At 42.6% G+C, this 16,141-nt stretch overlaps 1 protein-coding gene across 2 annotated transcripts; it reads right to left on the reverse strand.

Moving 5' to 3' along the window:
* Positions 1-4,291: 4,291 nt before the first annotated feature.
* LOC123999695 (ras-related protein Rab-37-like) lies at positions 4,292-15,503 on the reverse strand. Of its 2 annotated transcripts, XM_046305689.1 has the most exons (9): positions 14,891-15,500; positions 11,254-11,364; positions 8,149-8,190; positions 7,208-7,274; positions 7,061-7,113; positions 6,634-6,699; positions 6,047-6,103; positions 5,716-5,792; positions 4,292-5,506 (listed from the first exon to the last, which is right to left on the reverse strand). In XM_046305689.1, the coding sequence occupies exons 1-9, from the start codon at positions 14,999-15,001 to the stop codon at positions 5,398-5,400; spliced, it is 693 nt and encodes a 230-aa protein (XP_046161645.1). In that variant the 5' UTR covers positions 15,002-15,500; the 3' UTR covers positions 4,292-5,397. The 2 variants fall into 2 exon arrangements, with proteins under 2 accessions (XP_046161645.1, XP_046161646.1); XM_046305690.1 differs by lacking the exon at positions 11,254-11,364 and having other exon boundaries at positions 14,891-15,503.
* Positions 15,504-16,141: the final 638 nt, after the last annotated feature.

The following is a 16,141-nucleotide window of genomic DNA, read 5'->3' on the forward strand; positions in this document are numbered from 1 at the left end:
CCAAGACTGAAATCTTGTTTTTCTACAGAAAAACACACCTGCCAATCAGCGTGTTCAGTGGCTCTTTAAGAAGTTAAACTGAGACAGCAGTGGTAAATAGCGTAACGCCCTATTATTATTTGAAAAGCAATGCTGTCACCTGGCGGGAGGCAACTTCAGTACATCACATCCCATCCACCAACAGCAGGGATCATCAACTAGATTCAGCCGCTGGCCGATTTCTTCTGGAGCGGTTGTTTGGGGACTGGCACATGATTACAAATAATTTGTAGACTGCAAAAAGCCCAAACATACATAATGTTTGACTAAAACAAAATACTTTCAACCCTTACTTTCATTTGTATACGATCATGTGTCTCTATTATGCGTGGGAATACTTAATTACAGATTTCTTAAATTAAAATCACTTGAAGCTGGTTTCCTGGTATTTTTAGTATTTTATGTCCAACAATGAAAATTCTACCCCCCCCCCAAAAAAAAAATATATATATACAGTACCAGTCAAAAGTTTATGAAATGCTTACTTACAAGCCCTTAACCAACAATGCAGTTTTAAGAAAAACAAGTGTTAAGTAAAAAATAGATGAGTAACAAATAAAAAAATATAAAAAAATAATTAAAGAGCAGCAGTAAAATAACAGTAGTGAGGCTATATACAGGGGATACCGGTACAGAGTCAATATGCAGGGGCACTGGTTAGTCAAGTTAATTGAAGTAATATGTACATGTAGGTAGAGTTAAAGTGACTATGCATGAATCAGAAACAGAGAGTAGGGGCATTTGATTAGCTGTTCATGAGTCTTATGATTTGGGGATAGAAACTGTTAAGATAGTTTGTTAGTGATGTGGACACCAAGGAACTTGAAGCTCTCAACCTGCTCCACTACAGCCCCGTCGATGAGAATGGAGCATGCTTGGTCCTCCTTTTCCTTTAGTCCACAATCATCTCCTTTGTCTTGATCACTGTGAGGGAGAGGTTGTTGTCCTGGCACCACACGGACAGGTCTCTGACCTCCTCCCTATAGGCTGTCTCATCATTGTCAATGATCAGGCCTACCACGGTTGTGTCGTCTACAAACTTAATGATGGTGTTGGAGTCGTGCCTGGCCATGCAGTCAAGGAGGAACAGGGAGTACAGGGGGGGACTGAGCATGCACACCTGAGGGGTCCCCATGTTGAGGATCAGAGTATCTGATGTGTTGTTATCTACCCTTACCCCCTGGTGGGCAGCCAGTCAGGAAGTCCAGGATCCAGTTGCAGAGGGAGGTGTTTAGTCCCAGGCTCCTTAGCTTAGTGATGAGCTTTGAGGGCACTATGGTGTTGAACACTGGGCTGTAGTCAATGAACAGCATTCTCATATAGGTGTTCCTTTTGTCCAGGTGGGAAAGGGCAGTGTGGAGTGCAATAGAGATTGAATCATCTGTGGATCCTTTGGGGCGGTATGCAAATTGGAGTGGGTCTAGGGTTTCTGGGATAATGCTGTTGATGTAAGCCATAACCAGCCTTTCAAAGCACTTCATGGCTACAGATGTGAGTGCAACGGGTTAGTAGTCATTTAGGCAGGTTACCTTAGTGTTCTTGCGCACCTGCACTATGGTGGTCTGCTTCAAACATGTTGGTATTACAAATGCAGTCAGGGACAGGTTGAAAATGCCAGTGAAAACACTTGCCAGTTGGTCAGCAAATGCTCGGAGTACACGTTCTGGTAATCCGTCTGGCCCTGCGGCCTTGTGAATGTTGAACGGTTTAAAGGTCTTACTCACATTAGCTATGGAGAGCGTGATCACACAGTAGTCCGGAACAGCTGATGCTCTCATGCATGCTTCAGTGTTGCTAGCCTCGAAGCGAGCATAGAAATAATTTAGCTCATCTGGGCAGCTCGCGGCTGTGCTTCCCTTTGTAGTCTGTAATAATTTGCAAGCCCTGCCACACCCGACGAGCATCGGAGCCAGTGTAGTATGATTCAATCTTAGTCCTGTATTGACACTTTGCCTGTTTGATGGTTCATCGGAGGGCATACCAGGGTTTCTTATAAGCGTCTGGGTTAGAGTCCCACTCCTTCAAAGTGGCAGCTCTACCCTTTAGTTCAGTGCGGATGTTGCCTGTAATCAATTACTTCTGGTTGGGGTATGTACGTACGCTCACTGTGGGGACGACATCATCAATGCACTTATTGATGAAGCCAGGGACTGATGTGGTGTACTCCTAAATGCCAACGGAAGAATCTCAACCACCTTCATGGGGTATCTCCTGGAATGCATTTCAATTAACAGGTGTGCCTTACTAAAAGTTAATTTGTTGAATTTCTTTCCTTCTTAATGCATTTGAGCCAATCAGTTGCGTTGTGACAAGGTAGGAGTGGTATACAGAAGATAGCCCTATTTGTTAAAAGACCAAGGTTATATTATGGCAAGAACAGTTAAAATAAGCATGGAGAAATGAGAGTCCATCATTGTTTAAAACATAAAGGTCAGTCAATGCAGAAAATTTCAAGAACTTTGAAAGTTTTTCAAATGCAGTCGCTAAACCGAACAAGCGCTGTAAGGACACTTCCTCTCATGAGGACCACCACAGGAAAGGAAGACTCAGTTACCTCTGCTGCAGAGTATAAGTTCATTAGAGTTACCAGCCTCAGAAATTGCAGCCCAAATAAATGCTTCATAGAGTTCAAGTAACAGACACATCTCAACATAAACTGTTCAGAGTAGACTGCGAGAGTCAGGTCTTCATGGTCGAATTGCTGCAAAGAAACCCCTACTGAAGGACACCAATAAGAAGAAGAGACTTGCTTGGGCCAAGAAACATAAGCAATGGACATTAGACCGGTGGAAATCTGTCCTTTGGTCTGATGAGTCCAAATTTGAGATTTTTGTTTCCAACCACTGTAACTCTGTGAGACGCAGACCCCTCCTGTCTCAGCCTCCAGTATTTATGCTGCAGTAGTTTGTGTCGGGGGGCTAGGGTCAGTTTGTTATATCTGGAGTACTTTTCCTGTCCTATTCGGTGTCCTGTGTGAATCTAAGTGTGCGTTCTCTAATTCTCTCCTTCTTTCTTTCTCTCTCTCTGAGGACCTGAGCCCAAGGACCGTGCCCCAGGACGACCTGACATGATGACTCCTTGCTGTCCCCAGTCCACCTGACTGTGCTGCTACTCCAGTTTCAACTGTTCTGCCTTATTATTATTCGACCATGCTGGTCATTTATGAACATTTGAACATCTTGGCCATGTTCTGTTATAATCTCCATCCGGCACAGCCAGAAGAGGACTGGCCACCCCACATAGCCTGGTTCCTCTCTAGGTTTCTTCCTAGGTTTTGGCCTTTCTAGGGTGTTTTTCCTAGCCACCGTGCTTCTACACCTGCATTGCTTGCTGTTTGGGGTTTTAGGCTGGGTTTCTGTACAGCACTTTGAGATATCAGCTGATGTACGAAGGGCTATATAAATACATTTGATTTGATTTGATTAGGTGAACAGATGATCTCCGCGTGTATGGTTCCCACCATGAAGCATGGAGGAGGTGTGATGGTGTGGGGGTGCTTTGCTGGTAACACTGTCAGTCATTTACTTTGAATTCAAGGCACCCTTAACCAACATGGCTACCACAACGTTCTGCAGCGATACGCCATCCCATCTGGTTTGCGCTTAGTGGGACTATCATTGACTTTTCAACAGGACAATGACCCAACACACCTCCAGGCTGTGTAAGGCCTATTTGACCAAGAAGGAGAATGATGGAGTGCTGCATGAGATGACCTGGCCTCCACAATCTCCCAATCTCAACCCAATTGAGATGGTTTGGGGTGAGTTGGAATGCAGAGTGTAATAAAAGCAGCCAATAAGAGCTCAGAATATGTGGGAACTCCTTCTACACTTTTGGAAAAGCCTTCCAGGTGAAGCTGGTTGAGATAATGCCAAGAGTGTGCAAAGCTGTCATCAAGGCAAACAGTGGCTACTTTGAATGTAATGTAATGTTGACTAATCTAAAATATATTTAGATTTGTTTAAGAACATTTCGGTTTCTACATGATTCCATGTGTTATTTCGTAGTTGTGATGTCTTCACTACTATTCTACAAAGTAGAACATAGTAAAAATATAGACAACCCCTTGAGTAGTTGTGTCCAAACATTGACTTGTACTGTATATATATATATATATATATATTTTTTTTTTGCTCAGAAAACATGGGGGGGGTCAAATAAAACCACCAGTGGGGAAACCCTGACCCATTTCCCCCTCCCCAGAGACTCAAAGAACAGATATACAAACACACACTGCTAAAACACCACCATCTTCATTACAAAAAATAGTTTTTATATACTGTACGATAACAAAGCACTTTTCCATGGCACTTTGTGATCAATGTGACACCTCCACAGAGAGTGACAATAATTGTGACATCAAGCAAATTCAATAAGCAAACATTCATAATGAACCAAATACAAAGGAACATTTTACACAATGCAACCCATGAACAACCCATGAACAACCCATGAACAACCCATGTACAGTAGAGACACAACAACAACATCCATTAATGATGACTGATAGAGGCTCCACAACAACAGTGTCTGAGGGAGCTCTCTCATTGGTGGATGGCACGTTTAAAAGCAAATCAAAACCCATGCTGGAACTTCTGACCACCACCTCAATTAACATTTGACCACAACATTTCAGAAAATAATTTTAATTTGGAGGATAATTACAAAATGACTGTCATTAGACATATTTTAACCGGAAGAGGCCGCATCTGGGACACACTGTGTATGACACCGCAGTAGTAGAGGGTACTCCTCATACAACATGTATAATGGCATTTAGTCCTGAATAGAATGTGGTGAAACATATGAAGCCGTGAGCCCCCAAAAATATTTATTTTATTCCAGCTAACATCTTTACTTAAAGTGATCAGATAATTTCTTCATTTCTTTGTAAATATGGCAATATCGGGGCAAGAAATTCCATTTGGTTTTCCAATCCTTCCTTATGGCAATAATGAGTAAGGCTGACAGGCTGCAGCATGTGATACACATGAACTAAATGATCACAGCATGTTTCAAAGATAAATTCACATTTTAAATACACTGGTAAAGGATTTCTATCCAACTGAAAACACTGACGTGGTTTTCCTCCTGATCGGGGTAGAATGAGGGTTGTCTAGTTGCTATAGGCTTTCCAAGTAGGTGGTGAGCAGACCAGGTGCTCTCTTTTTCATAATGTGGTTGCTCTGCTCTTTATGACTACTCGCTATCGGATGATGCTATTTTAGGGGGACTGTCTCTCTACTGCTCTATGTCTCTCTCTCTTTATTTCCCTCCCTCCCTTCGTAGATGTTTGTATCTCTCTCGCTCCTCTCTCACTGTGGCCTGGTGTGGTGTAACAGTTGGTGAGAGGTTCAGCTACATGTAGCCACCACAGCAGCCAGACTTCTGCTTCTCAGACGCAATATATTCATGGATCTGGAACTTGGGCTCGTTGGGCTGCTGGGCAGCTCTGTGCTTCAACTCCCTGGCAGAGCGAGCGAGAGCAAGAGAGAGAGAGAGCGTGAGAGAGAGCGAGAGAGAGAGCGAGAGTGTGGGATGGAGCAGTGCAGAGCAGAGAAATTGAAAACATAAGGTAAAGAGAAGGAGAGATGAGGAACATAATTGGGCAATATGTCTTTGCCCTTTCACATACAGTGCAACTTTCATTTAGAAATAACATGAGTCGTGACTTACTTTGCTACAGCCAGGAAGGCCAGCTCTACGTTGACTCCAGTCTTGGCACTGGTCTCCATGAAAGGGACTCCATACTCCTGAAAAGCATCCAGGGCTTTTAATGGCACTACTCAAGTACACCACATTCATCGTATGAATGAACTCACTACCAAACACTCAGCGATACATCTCTCAATCACTTGAGGGAACATCAGTTCACAATTACAGTATATATATCAACATTTCAAGCCTGTTGTCATTTCACAGTGCTGTGCAGTTGCTTTTGAAGAGGCTACTTGGTGTTTTGTGGTAGGAGAGTGGAGCAAACCCTTAAGTGGGCCTTGTCTCTTACCTTGGCCAGCTTCTCTCCCTCCTCACGCTTGATGACCCTCTCTCCGGCCATGTCCGTCTGTTTGGACAGAGCAGAGGAGAGTCATGGACACACCTAGTCCATTAGATCCAGAGAGGCACCACTACATCAGCATACACAAGCCACAGCAGTTCCCAGGGCAATTTCCAGGCTGCCTCTGAGTCTCTGACCACAGGACAAACATTGCTCAGAGAGAGAAATGTTCCCTGTCTTGTTGCTCTCCCCAGCTCTGGGAATAAATTATGTCTTGGGGAACATGACAGCAATGACCCAGTGTCTCTGTAGTAGCACCACCAGAGGGGCACGTGATCTATGGGTGCTGTTGAACTGGAGATGCCACCAGTTCTATTTGAAATCATCACAACACATGTATTCACTAGTAATGTTCTAATTCAGCTTCAATATAAACTCTGAGGCTGAGACACTGTGTGTGTACATGTGTAATTAGGCTACAAAGTCAATAGCAGAGACAAATATGTTTCTGTGTGTGTTGTGTTCTTATTGTTACTTTTGGTATGATGACTTCTCTTGGTACACTCTACAAAACCAAAAGGATGTATAGCTCACACCTTGTTGCCAAGCAACATGATGACCACATCCTTCTGAGCATACTCGTGGATTTCAGTCAGCCAGGCCTATATGGGAGGGGAGGAAGAGAGAGATTTAAACTGGAGATTAGTCAGTAAAAATGTCAGTGCTAAAGGAGACCCTCTCTACAAAAACGTAATACATTTCTCTGCTCTGCTGCTTTGGTAACAATTCTCCATTCTGCCATTCTGAGCTGCACTTCCTCTTATCCCCTAACCTTCAAAAACATAAAAAAATGGCTTCTTGGAAATGTCATGAAATGTCATTGTGGAGGTCACTTCAGTAATGTAATGTGGAGGCCATATATTACTTGGCATGTCAAATTAATTCTGGGTTCTTCCTCTAAAAGGGGGCTTATGAGAAGACATGAGGAGATAAGAAGGAAGAGTGACATGATAGGTTTCTCACCCTGATGTTGTCAAAGGATGACTTGCTGGTGATGTCATAGAGCAGGAGGAGGGCTGAGGAGAGAAAGGCAGAGTCTCACACAGCCACGTGTTCTTAGCATTCTACAACATACACAACCAGGAAGTGTTTTAATAGAGCAGAGATTACCCTGTGCGTCTCTGTAGTAGGCGTGCGTGACACTGCGGAATCTCTCCTGTCCTGCAGTATCCCAGATCTGGGAGAAAGAGGTGAAACAAATGAATTAGAACAATGTAATAAATCTGGAAAACAGGACAATATCCCAACCACAGGAAGCAATGAGCATGCAAGTCATAATGGGAAATACGTTAAATTAATTATCAATATATTTTACAGTGTAATACATTAGAATAGTCAAGTGGCTTATTTATTTTACCAGGTAAGTTGATTGAGAACCCATTCTCATTTACAGAAATGACCTGGGGAATAGTTACATGGAAGAGGAGGGGGATGAATGAGCCAATTGGAAGATGGGGATGATTAGGTAGCCATGATGGTATGACGGCCAGATTGGGAATTTAGCCAGGACACTGAGGTTAATACCCCTAATCTTACGATAAGTGGCATGTGATCTTTAGTGACCACAGAGAATCAGATGACACCCGTTTTACATCCCATCCAAAAGACGGCACCCTACACAGGGCAATGTCCCCAATCACTGCCCTGGAATCTTTTTGTTTTAGACCAGAGGAAAGAGTGCCTCCTACTGGCGCTCCAACACCACTTCCAGCAGCATCTGGTCTCCCATCCAGGGACCAACCAGGACCAACCCTGCTTAGCTTCAGAGGCAAGCCAGCATTAGGATGGAGGGTGGTGTGCTGCTCAGACAAAACCCACCGAAGGCATTTAAATGTTTGGCACCTCTCAGCCAGCATTGTCAATAAAACAGGATATGATAACGTATTTGCAATAGATAAGCTACATAGGGACACTTGCGTGTTGACCACATACGCCACTGCCCACTGTGTAATATTATGATACTGACTGTGGTTTAATGAATTAGACTGGTAGGGATAAGATCACAGGAATAGTGGTATCAATGTTGGGTGTAGAGGTCCCTGCTCTCTCACCTGGAGTTTGACCTTCACGTTGTCCACCGTCACAACTTTATTCTGAGGAGAGGAAACAGTTAACCACAGGACTGTCTATGGGGGTATTTTTGCATAATAGAGAGACAAACAAAACAATCACAGGTATTTAAATATTAAGAAGCTTCAGAAAGCAAGAATATTCTAAAGAACAAACAGACCGGAAATGGCACAGCATGCTGTATAGCAGTGGCAACCCGTCATTCAGTGCAGGTGGGCCTGTGAGCCCCACCTTTTTTGCAAAACATAAATAAATATATATATATTTCTGTTTTTTGGGGGGGCTTGCCTGTTTTGCTGTTTTGCATGTTATTGTGGCATACTGTAGCTAAGAAAGTAATACTACGTGTTTAATTTGTAGTAACCTGTTAGTAACCCATGTGCCTCACCATAATAATTTGGTGTATTTTCACCAACGTGGTATTGTAAACACATCATTCGTGGCCCGGTGTGTGCTTGTTTGGCTACTGTTTTGTACAGCTTTCACCCAAATGGCGTTCAATGTGCCTCACCCTAATAATTTGGTCTACTTTCACCTCTTAATTTTGCCTACTGTTCTAACTTGGTGGTGCACATATAGCCTATAACCTGTTTTAGAGAACTGTAATCGTCGAATGTTGTAAAACCTTTCATTGTCTGTTTATATGCCCCCCTTTTTTTAAAATCCTACGGTTCTGACGTGTACAGGGAGTACACTGTAAGAATGGCCCATGTTCTGAATTCTGTCGCTGTACATTTCAAAAGAACTGAACAAATAGTTATATTGACTACGTCTGTCATCGCTTGCTCATTAACATCTTAATTGGAATTACGGATTGCCCCTTATGCCATAGTTTGTACTTCTCATTTGTCAGTAGAAACCACATTTGTTTAAGCAAGTCAGTCATGTCTTTTTAAAAGGCAGTAAATGAGGCTGAATAAACTGTTTCGCTGCCAGACAAGGCTCCGCTGAAAGCCAGGTGTAGCAGTGGTAAGATGTAGGGCCTAACAGTTTGTGGGCACCGTTTGTCACAGTTATAGTGCAATTCATGTAGTGTTTAGTGTTGTGTTATGGCTTTGATGGCATGCCAAGATTATTTGAAGGTACCAAGATTTACATGCTAAAAATCGCCACTGCTATATAGACTCATGCAGACAACATGAAAACTAAGAGAAGCTTCAGAGGCGGGCAAAGAAAGCCAATTGCGACACCCACACTACAGAGGTCCTGGAATTAGACTTAATTGACCGATAGTGAGAAAGAAGACTGGCAAAATAACAACCCACTCCCCGCTCATTTCCTGTGGCTGTCAGGGACGCCATGTGATTTCCTGTATAGGTAGGATTCTAAAATAGTCATGAGTGAAAAAAAGAATATTAGCTACGGATATGGATTAGTGAAAAACATATCTTGTGAAAGGTGCTCTTCAAGACAATATAGAAGGAATATGGAAGATTGAGGAGGAATAAGATGTTTCCAAGTGAAAAACCTATATTGTGAAAAATGCTCTTCGAGGGAGTATAGAAAGAATATGGAAGATTGAGAAGGAATAAGATGCCTAAGTCATGTGAAATGATGTGTCCCTTCTAAACTAAGTCCCAAATACGTACATACACCCACACATACACTCACGAACAAACCCAATGATACACATTCTAAAGGTCAACCAATAACAGCTTGTTGTAAGGTCAGTCGGCTGTGTCATTATTATGCAGGTAACGGAACCAGTTAACCTCAACCTGGCCTTTTAAACTTCCTGTTTGTATTTCAGGGGAAAACAGGAGGAAAGTCACTAAGTGAAAACATGACACAAGCAACAATGTTGAAATGAAGGAAGTGAACGCTACAAATCCCTTCCTCTAAGCAAACCTCATTGCTCCACTATCAGTACCCGGGTACTGTCAAGCCCCTGCCTTTCCTGTGAGCACACTGTGACAGACACACACTCTCTCTGAAGTGAGTCCAATCTTCTAAAATGGGCCCTCTCAATGGGAGTCACCACCCATTGAGACTTCCACCTTGGCCGAACGGACATGGTCCAACCCCTGCATTAGTTGCCATGGGTTTCCGTTTTTCCCTCCAATTATTATGCAGATTGACAAGCCTGCATGCTGAGTAACTGCTACAAGGAAGCAGGGCCAAAATAGCCCTGCCACGTTAGAGCTAGTCAGAGCAGTCTTCCCATCCACACAGGGTATTGACTGGTATAGCTGGAGGCTCAGCAAGGAACATATTGACTGATCCTGTATCAGTCTCAAAATCATCTCGCTTTATGATCTTCTGTTCAATACAGATGCAATGCAAGTAGCGTGGGTGGTCACTACACACAACTCACTGTTATAATGCACTTATTTATGAATCTCATTAATAGTTATTACCTGTTGCACAAGCATGGAGAAAATTATCTCCATTTGTCTACATAAAAGCTCCACACATCCCTATCCATGTTGTACTCCCATCCCAGGCAGTCCCAATGTCTACACCATCAACACTGAGTGGTAATACAGTACTCTGCCTTAATGCAACATCATTTCCTCCAAAACCACCTTTTTACCAGCCATTAGATAGAGTGTTTTCTTTGGAGGGGGAGCGGGACCAAATCCACTGGTGCAAGAGTCTTTCTTTCTGTCCATATTCTCTCTTTTTCTCTATCTTTTTCTCTCTGTCTCTCCAGCAGCTGGTTGGTAGCTATGGAAATCTGTCCTCCACATGAGAGCTGCTTGTGACAGAGCATCGTTTGTGGGGGTAACATAAAGTACAGCTCCTTCAGGCTGAAAACAATGATTCTGGAGCCATATGTGGCACAGTAGCAGAAGTGCTCTATGGACTTGACTGATTTGTGAAAGGGTTTGTACATTTTGAGCCATCATCACTGCATGAAAACACTTTAAAGTGGTTATTGGATTTACAGATTTAACTGAAATACGATGGGAAAATATTTGATGTATGGATTCTTCAACATTCTAGCGTTTATCTTGTAAATAGACCATTTAGAAATGAGAAAGAACAGAAAAACAGCAGACAATGTCTACATGATGAATGTATAGACACAAAGAAATTTCCATCCTGAGTTGACCCCACTCTGAGTCTACTGACATCTCTCTCACCCTAAAGTCTATTCCCACGGTGGCTATGAAGTTGCCTCCCAAAAAGGCCCCGTCTTTAAAGCGCACCAGCACACACGTCTTCCCCACCGCAGAGTCTCCCAGCAGCATCACCTAGAGAGGCGTCACAGCCAGAGGTCAGAGAGAGGGATTAGGGGTCATACCTGGGCCCAACACACTGACATCAACCCTCACATGACCAGAAGAATGGTAATAACTCCAAACAAGCTTTCACTGAACAATGTTTGGTGTTAAGAGATGGATCGTTAGAGTTCAACTGGTTCATATGACTTTCTGAAAGTCATCAGTTGATTATGTCATGATGCTGTGCATCCATGAGAAGTGAAAATTATAGAACTAGAATTTCACGACATCACGATGACTAGTGTTAAGTGTCAAAGCACTGACTCATGATCCTACTGCAAAATGTTCTTGTTGTTTCAGCCTCATCTGAACTTCCTGGTTATTTATTGGGCGCCTGGTTTAGTTTGGATATTTTATCCATCCGTTGAGTTCATCTTTATAAGGTTGTAGACTAAATGATGTGGTTGATGTGTGTGACTTACCCTTATTCATTTAAACATGAGTAGTGTTCTGCAGTAAAACAGCTGAGTGGATATGGATGAGAGATCATATTTGCCCAAACCATCATGGGACTGATGTGAAACTACTTGACTATGTGAATGACCTGTTGTACTTCTGCTTGGTCTCGTCCATTAACCACTCCTGATTCTGATCAATCCCCAAACGCTCATGATTAAAAGTACAATGTAACAATATGCACCTTTACTGTAATTACATTTTAAATACAATAACATGGACTTTTCCCCCTAAGATTTGCAGAGAAATGTACTATTACATGGTATGCAGTTAACCTGTATTACCAAGTGCTACATTCTTCCTTGAGCCAATATTTAGATATCACTAAGAATGGGAGGACTGAATAGAGTGATTCATATCAAATTAACATGTGTCACATTAGATACATTATCCAGTTGTGTAAAGTACTCCTTAAGTAGTTTTTTGGGGTACCTGTACTTTACTATTTATATTTTTGCCAATTTTTACTTCACTACATTCCTAAAGAAAATATACTTTTTACGCGATACATTTTCAGACACCCAAAAGTACTCATTACATTTTGATAGGTAAATGGTCCAATTCACACACTTATCAAGAGAACATCACTGGTCATCCAAACTGCCTCTGATCTGTAGGACTCACTAAACACAAATGCTTCAGTTGTAAATTATATCTGAGTGTTGGAGTGCGTCCCTGGCTATCCGTCAATAAAAAATAAAAACATTTAATTGTGTCCTCCCTCTGGTGTATACTTTTACTTTTGATACTTAAGAATCAAAAATAAATGGAATTGCTCAAATATACTTAAGTATATTTAAAACCAAATACTTTTAGACTTACTTCAGAAGTATTTTACCGAGTGACTTTCACTTTTACTTGAGTCATTTTCTATTAAGGTATCTTTACTTTTACTCAAGTATGACTGTTGAGTACTTTTTCCACCACTGACATTATCCATAAGGGAGGGGTGAAATTGGTGTGCACTTGTGTGTGGCAAGGCACATAATTGATACTGGTGTGGTAATTAAGAGTAATGTAAACAGAATAGAAGCTTGCCACAATGATAACAGCTGTTCTTATTCCATAGTGGTATATTGTTCTACATTAAGGGGAAACTTCACAAAAGCAAGGGCTACCCTCTTAAAAAAAGGTGCCATCTAGAACCTAAAAGGGTTCTTTAGCTGTCCCGATTGGAGAATCCTATGAAGAAACCTTGTTGGTTCCAGGTAGACCCGTTTTGGGTTCCATGTAAACTCAGCAAAAAATGAAACGTTCCTTTTTCAGGACCCTGTCTTTCAAAAATAATTAGTAAAAATCCAAATAACTTCACAGATCTTCATTGTAAAGGGTTTAAACACTGATTCTCATGCTTGTTCAATTAACCATAAACAATTAATGACCATGCACCTGTGGAACGGTCGTTAAGACACTAACAGCTTACAGACGGCGAGCAATTAAGGTCACAGTTATGAAAACTTAGGACACTGTAGAGGCCTTTCTACTGATTCTGAAAAACACCAAAAGAAAGATGCTCAGGGTCCCTGCTCATCTGCGTGAACGTGCCTTAGGCATGCTGCAAGGAGGCATGAGGACTGCAGATTTTGCCAGGGCAATAAATTGCAATGTCCGTACTGTGAGACGCCTAAGACAGCGCTACAGGGAGACAGGGTGGACAGCTGATTGTCCTCGCAGTGACAGACCACGTGTAACAACACCTGCACAGGATCGGTACATCCGAACATCACACCTGCGGGACAGGTAAATGATGGCAACAACAACTGCCCGAGTTACACCAGGAATGCACAATCCCTCCATCAGTGCACAGACTGTCCCCAATAGGCTGAGAGAGGCTGGACTGAGGGCTTGTAGGCCTGTTGTTAAGTCAGGTCCTCACCAGACATTACTGGAAACAAAGTCTCCTTGGGCACAAACCCACCGTCGCTGGACCAGACAGGACTGGCAAAAAGTGCTCTTCACTGACGAGTTGCGGTTTTGTCTCACCAGGGGTGATGGTCAGATTCACGTTTATCGTCGAAGGAATGAGCATTACACCGAGGCCTGTACTCTGGAGCGGGATCGATTTGGGGATGGAGGGTCCGTCATGGTCTGGGGCGGTGCGTCACAGCATCATCGGACTGAGCTTGTTGTCATTGCAGGCAATCTCAACGCTGTGCGTTACAGGGAAGACATCCTCTTCCCTCATGTGGTACCATTCCTGCAGGCTCATCCTGACATGATCCTCCAGCATGACAATGCCACCAGCCATACTGCTTGTTCTGTGAGTAATTTCCAGCAAGATAGGAATGTCAGTGTTCTACTATGGCCAGCGGAGAGCCCGGATCTCAATCCCATTGAGCACGTCTGGAACCTGTTGGATCGGAGGGTGAGGGCTAGGGCCATTCCCCCCCAGAAATGTCCAGGAACTTCGAGGTGCCTTGGTGGAAGAGTGGGGTAACACCTCAAAGCAAGTACTGGCAAATCTGGTACAGTCCATGAGTAGGAGATGCACTGCAGTACTTAATGCAGCTGGTGGCCACACCAGATACTGACTGTTACTTTTGATTTTGACCCCCACTTTGTCCAGGGACACATAATTCAATTTCTGTTAGTCACAGGTCAGTGGAACTTGTTCAGTTTGTCTCAGTTGTTTATTTTTATATTCAAACAAATATTTACACATGTTAAGTTTGCTGAAAATAAATGCAGTTGACAGTGAGAGGACATTTTTTAATTTTTTTTGCTGAGTTTAGAACCTTTTCCACAGAGGGTTCTACATGGAACAAAAAAGTGTTTCACTTGGAACAAAAGGGGTTCTTCTATGAGGACAGCCTTTTTAATAAGAGTGTACTGGTGTGCAGAGTAGACAGGCTATTTATTTTAATAGATTTTCCTTCATTTGTTTGAGAGATGGACACCTGTACCACCAGTGAAGCGTCTCAATTAGGCTACAGTCAAAATTAATACCAGCAGGCAGCGCCATAACATGATCATAATACTGTTAAGCACATAAACAGTCTCATAATGTATATCCCAATAATAAGAATAGCCTAATACAGACCTTGAAGGCAATGTCAAAATACTCGCAAACCGAGGCGCATCTCTCCAACACATATTTTGATGTTCCGTTTTTAGTCTCTTTATCCTTCAACGATGCCTTCTTTGTGGACATCGCAATGACTATGACCACAGTATCACCAAGATCTGTCAGCGCGCGGCGCGATGTTCCTCCCGAGATGCCAGTTACTCAAAACCAGTTAACACGAGCAATGAGTCCATCGGCAGTCACTTAGCGTTGTCCAAAACCACCCAGCGCTTTCTAAGAACAATTTCTTGACGCTGAATCAACTAATGGCAATCATAGAGTCGTGCTTAAAACTTAAAGGGGGATTCTCTTGAGGACGCGGCTACATTCGTGGAGAAAATATGATCGATATGCGGAAACATTTCTCATTTATGCAGAACGTTGGAACGGATCCGCATCATTCTTTACGCGTTGGCAGATTAAACGACGTTGCTATTGTAATTTGTCCAATGAAGATAACGTTATTTAGGCCTATGAAATGAGGCCGTTTTTTGTCATTTTCACAAATGAAAACAACTAGGTCTTCAAACGAAGCACGGACGCAACAGGCAGTGATGGCACGAGTTATTAGTCACAGGTGGTACTGAACTCGTTGATCATGAAAGAGGAGGAGTTCAGCGAACGACAAAAAACGTCTGTCAACATGTTGCTACTGAAAAATACACTTTTCGGTTTCAATCTTAAATTAATGCTATTCCAGTGATTTCAGAATTCTGAAAAATTCCTACAATTGAATCCACAACATGTCAGGTAGGTGGTCTTTCCTCTACTTTTCAAAGGATGTTTATAGCCTTGAGGAAATACACTATAAACAGACAGTGTTCCTATGAGAATCTCATTTTATTTCACTAAATTGACATGACATAATGTCAAAAATGTTCTCCTAATTGCCAAGCCATGTATGATCATGTGGATGGATACCAGATAAATCTTGGACTAAGAGTTTGTCTCCCCCCAGTGTTCAAAAGAGAGAGACGAGAAAAAGAGATGTTTGTGGGTGTCTCTCTCTAGCTCCATCACTTCACATGACAGACAGACAGACAGACAGACAGACAGACAGACAGACAGACAGACAGACAGACAGACAGACAGACAGACAGACAGACAGACAGACAGACAGACAGACAGGAGAACCTTGGTTAATGTTCTATCCACCTAGTACAATAAAGGTTTCTGCAAGTGCAACCAAAATATTCTATTCCCACTGCATTTTCGTCACAACCTCTT

The sequence above is a fragment of the Oncorhynchus gorbuscha genome, linkage group LG16, assembly GCF_021184085.1.
Source record: "Oncorhynchus gorbuscha isolate QuinsamMale2020 ecotype Even-year linkage group LG16, OgorEven_v1.0, whole genome shotgun sequence".
In the NCBI taxonomy this organism is placed as follows: Eukaryota; Metazoa; Chordata; class Actinopteri; order Salmoniformes; family Salmonidae; genus Oncorhynchus; species Oncorhynchus gorbuscha.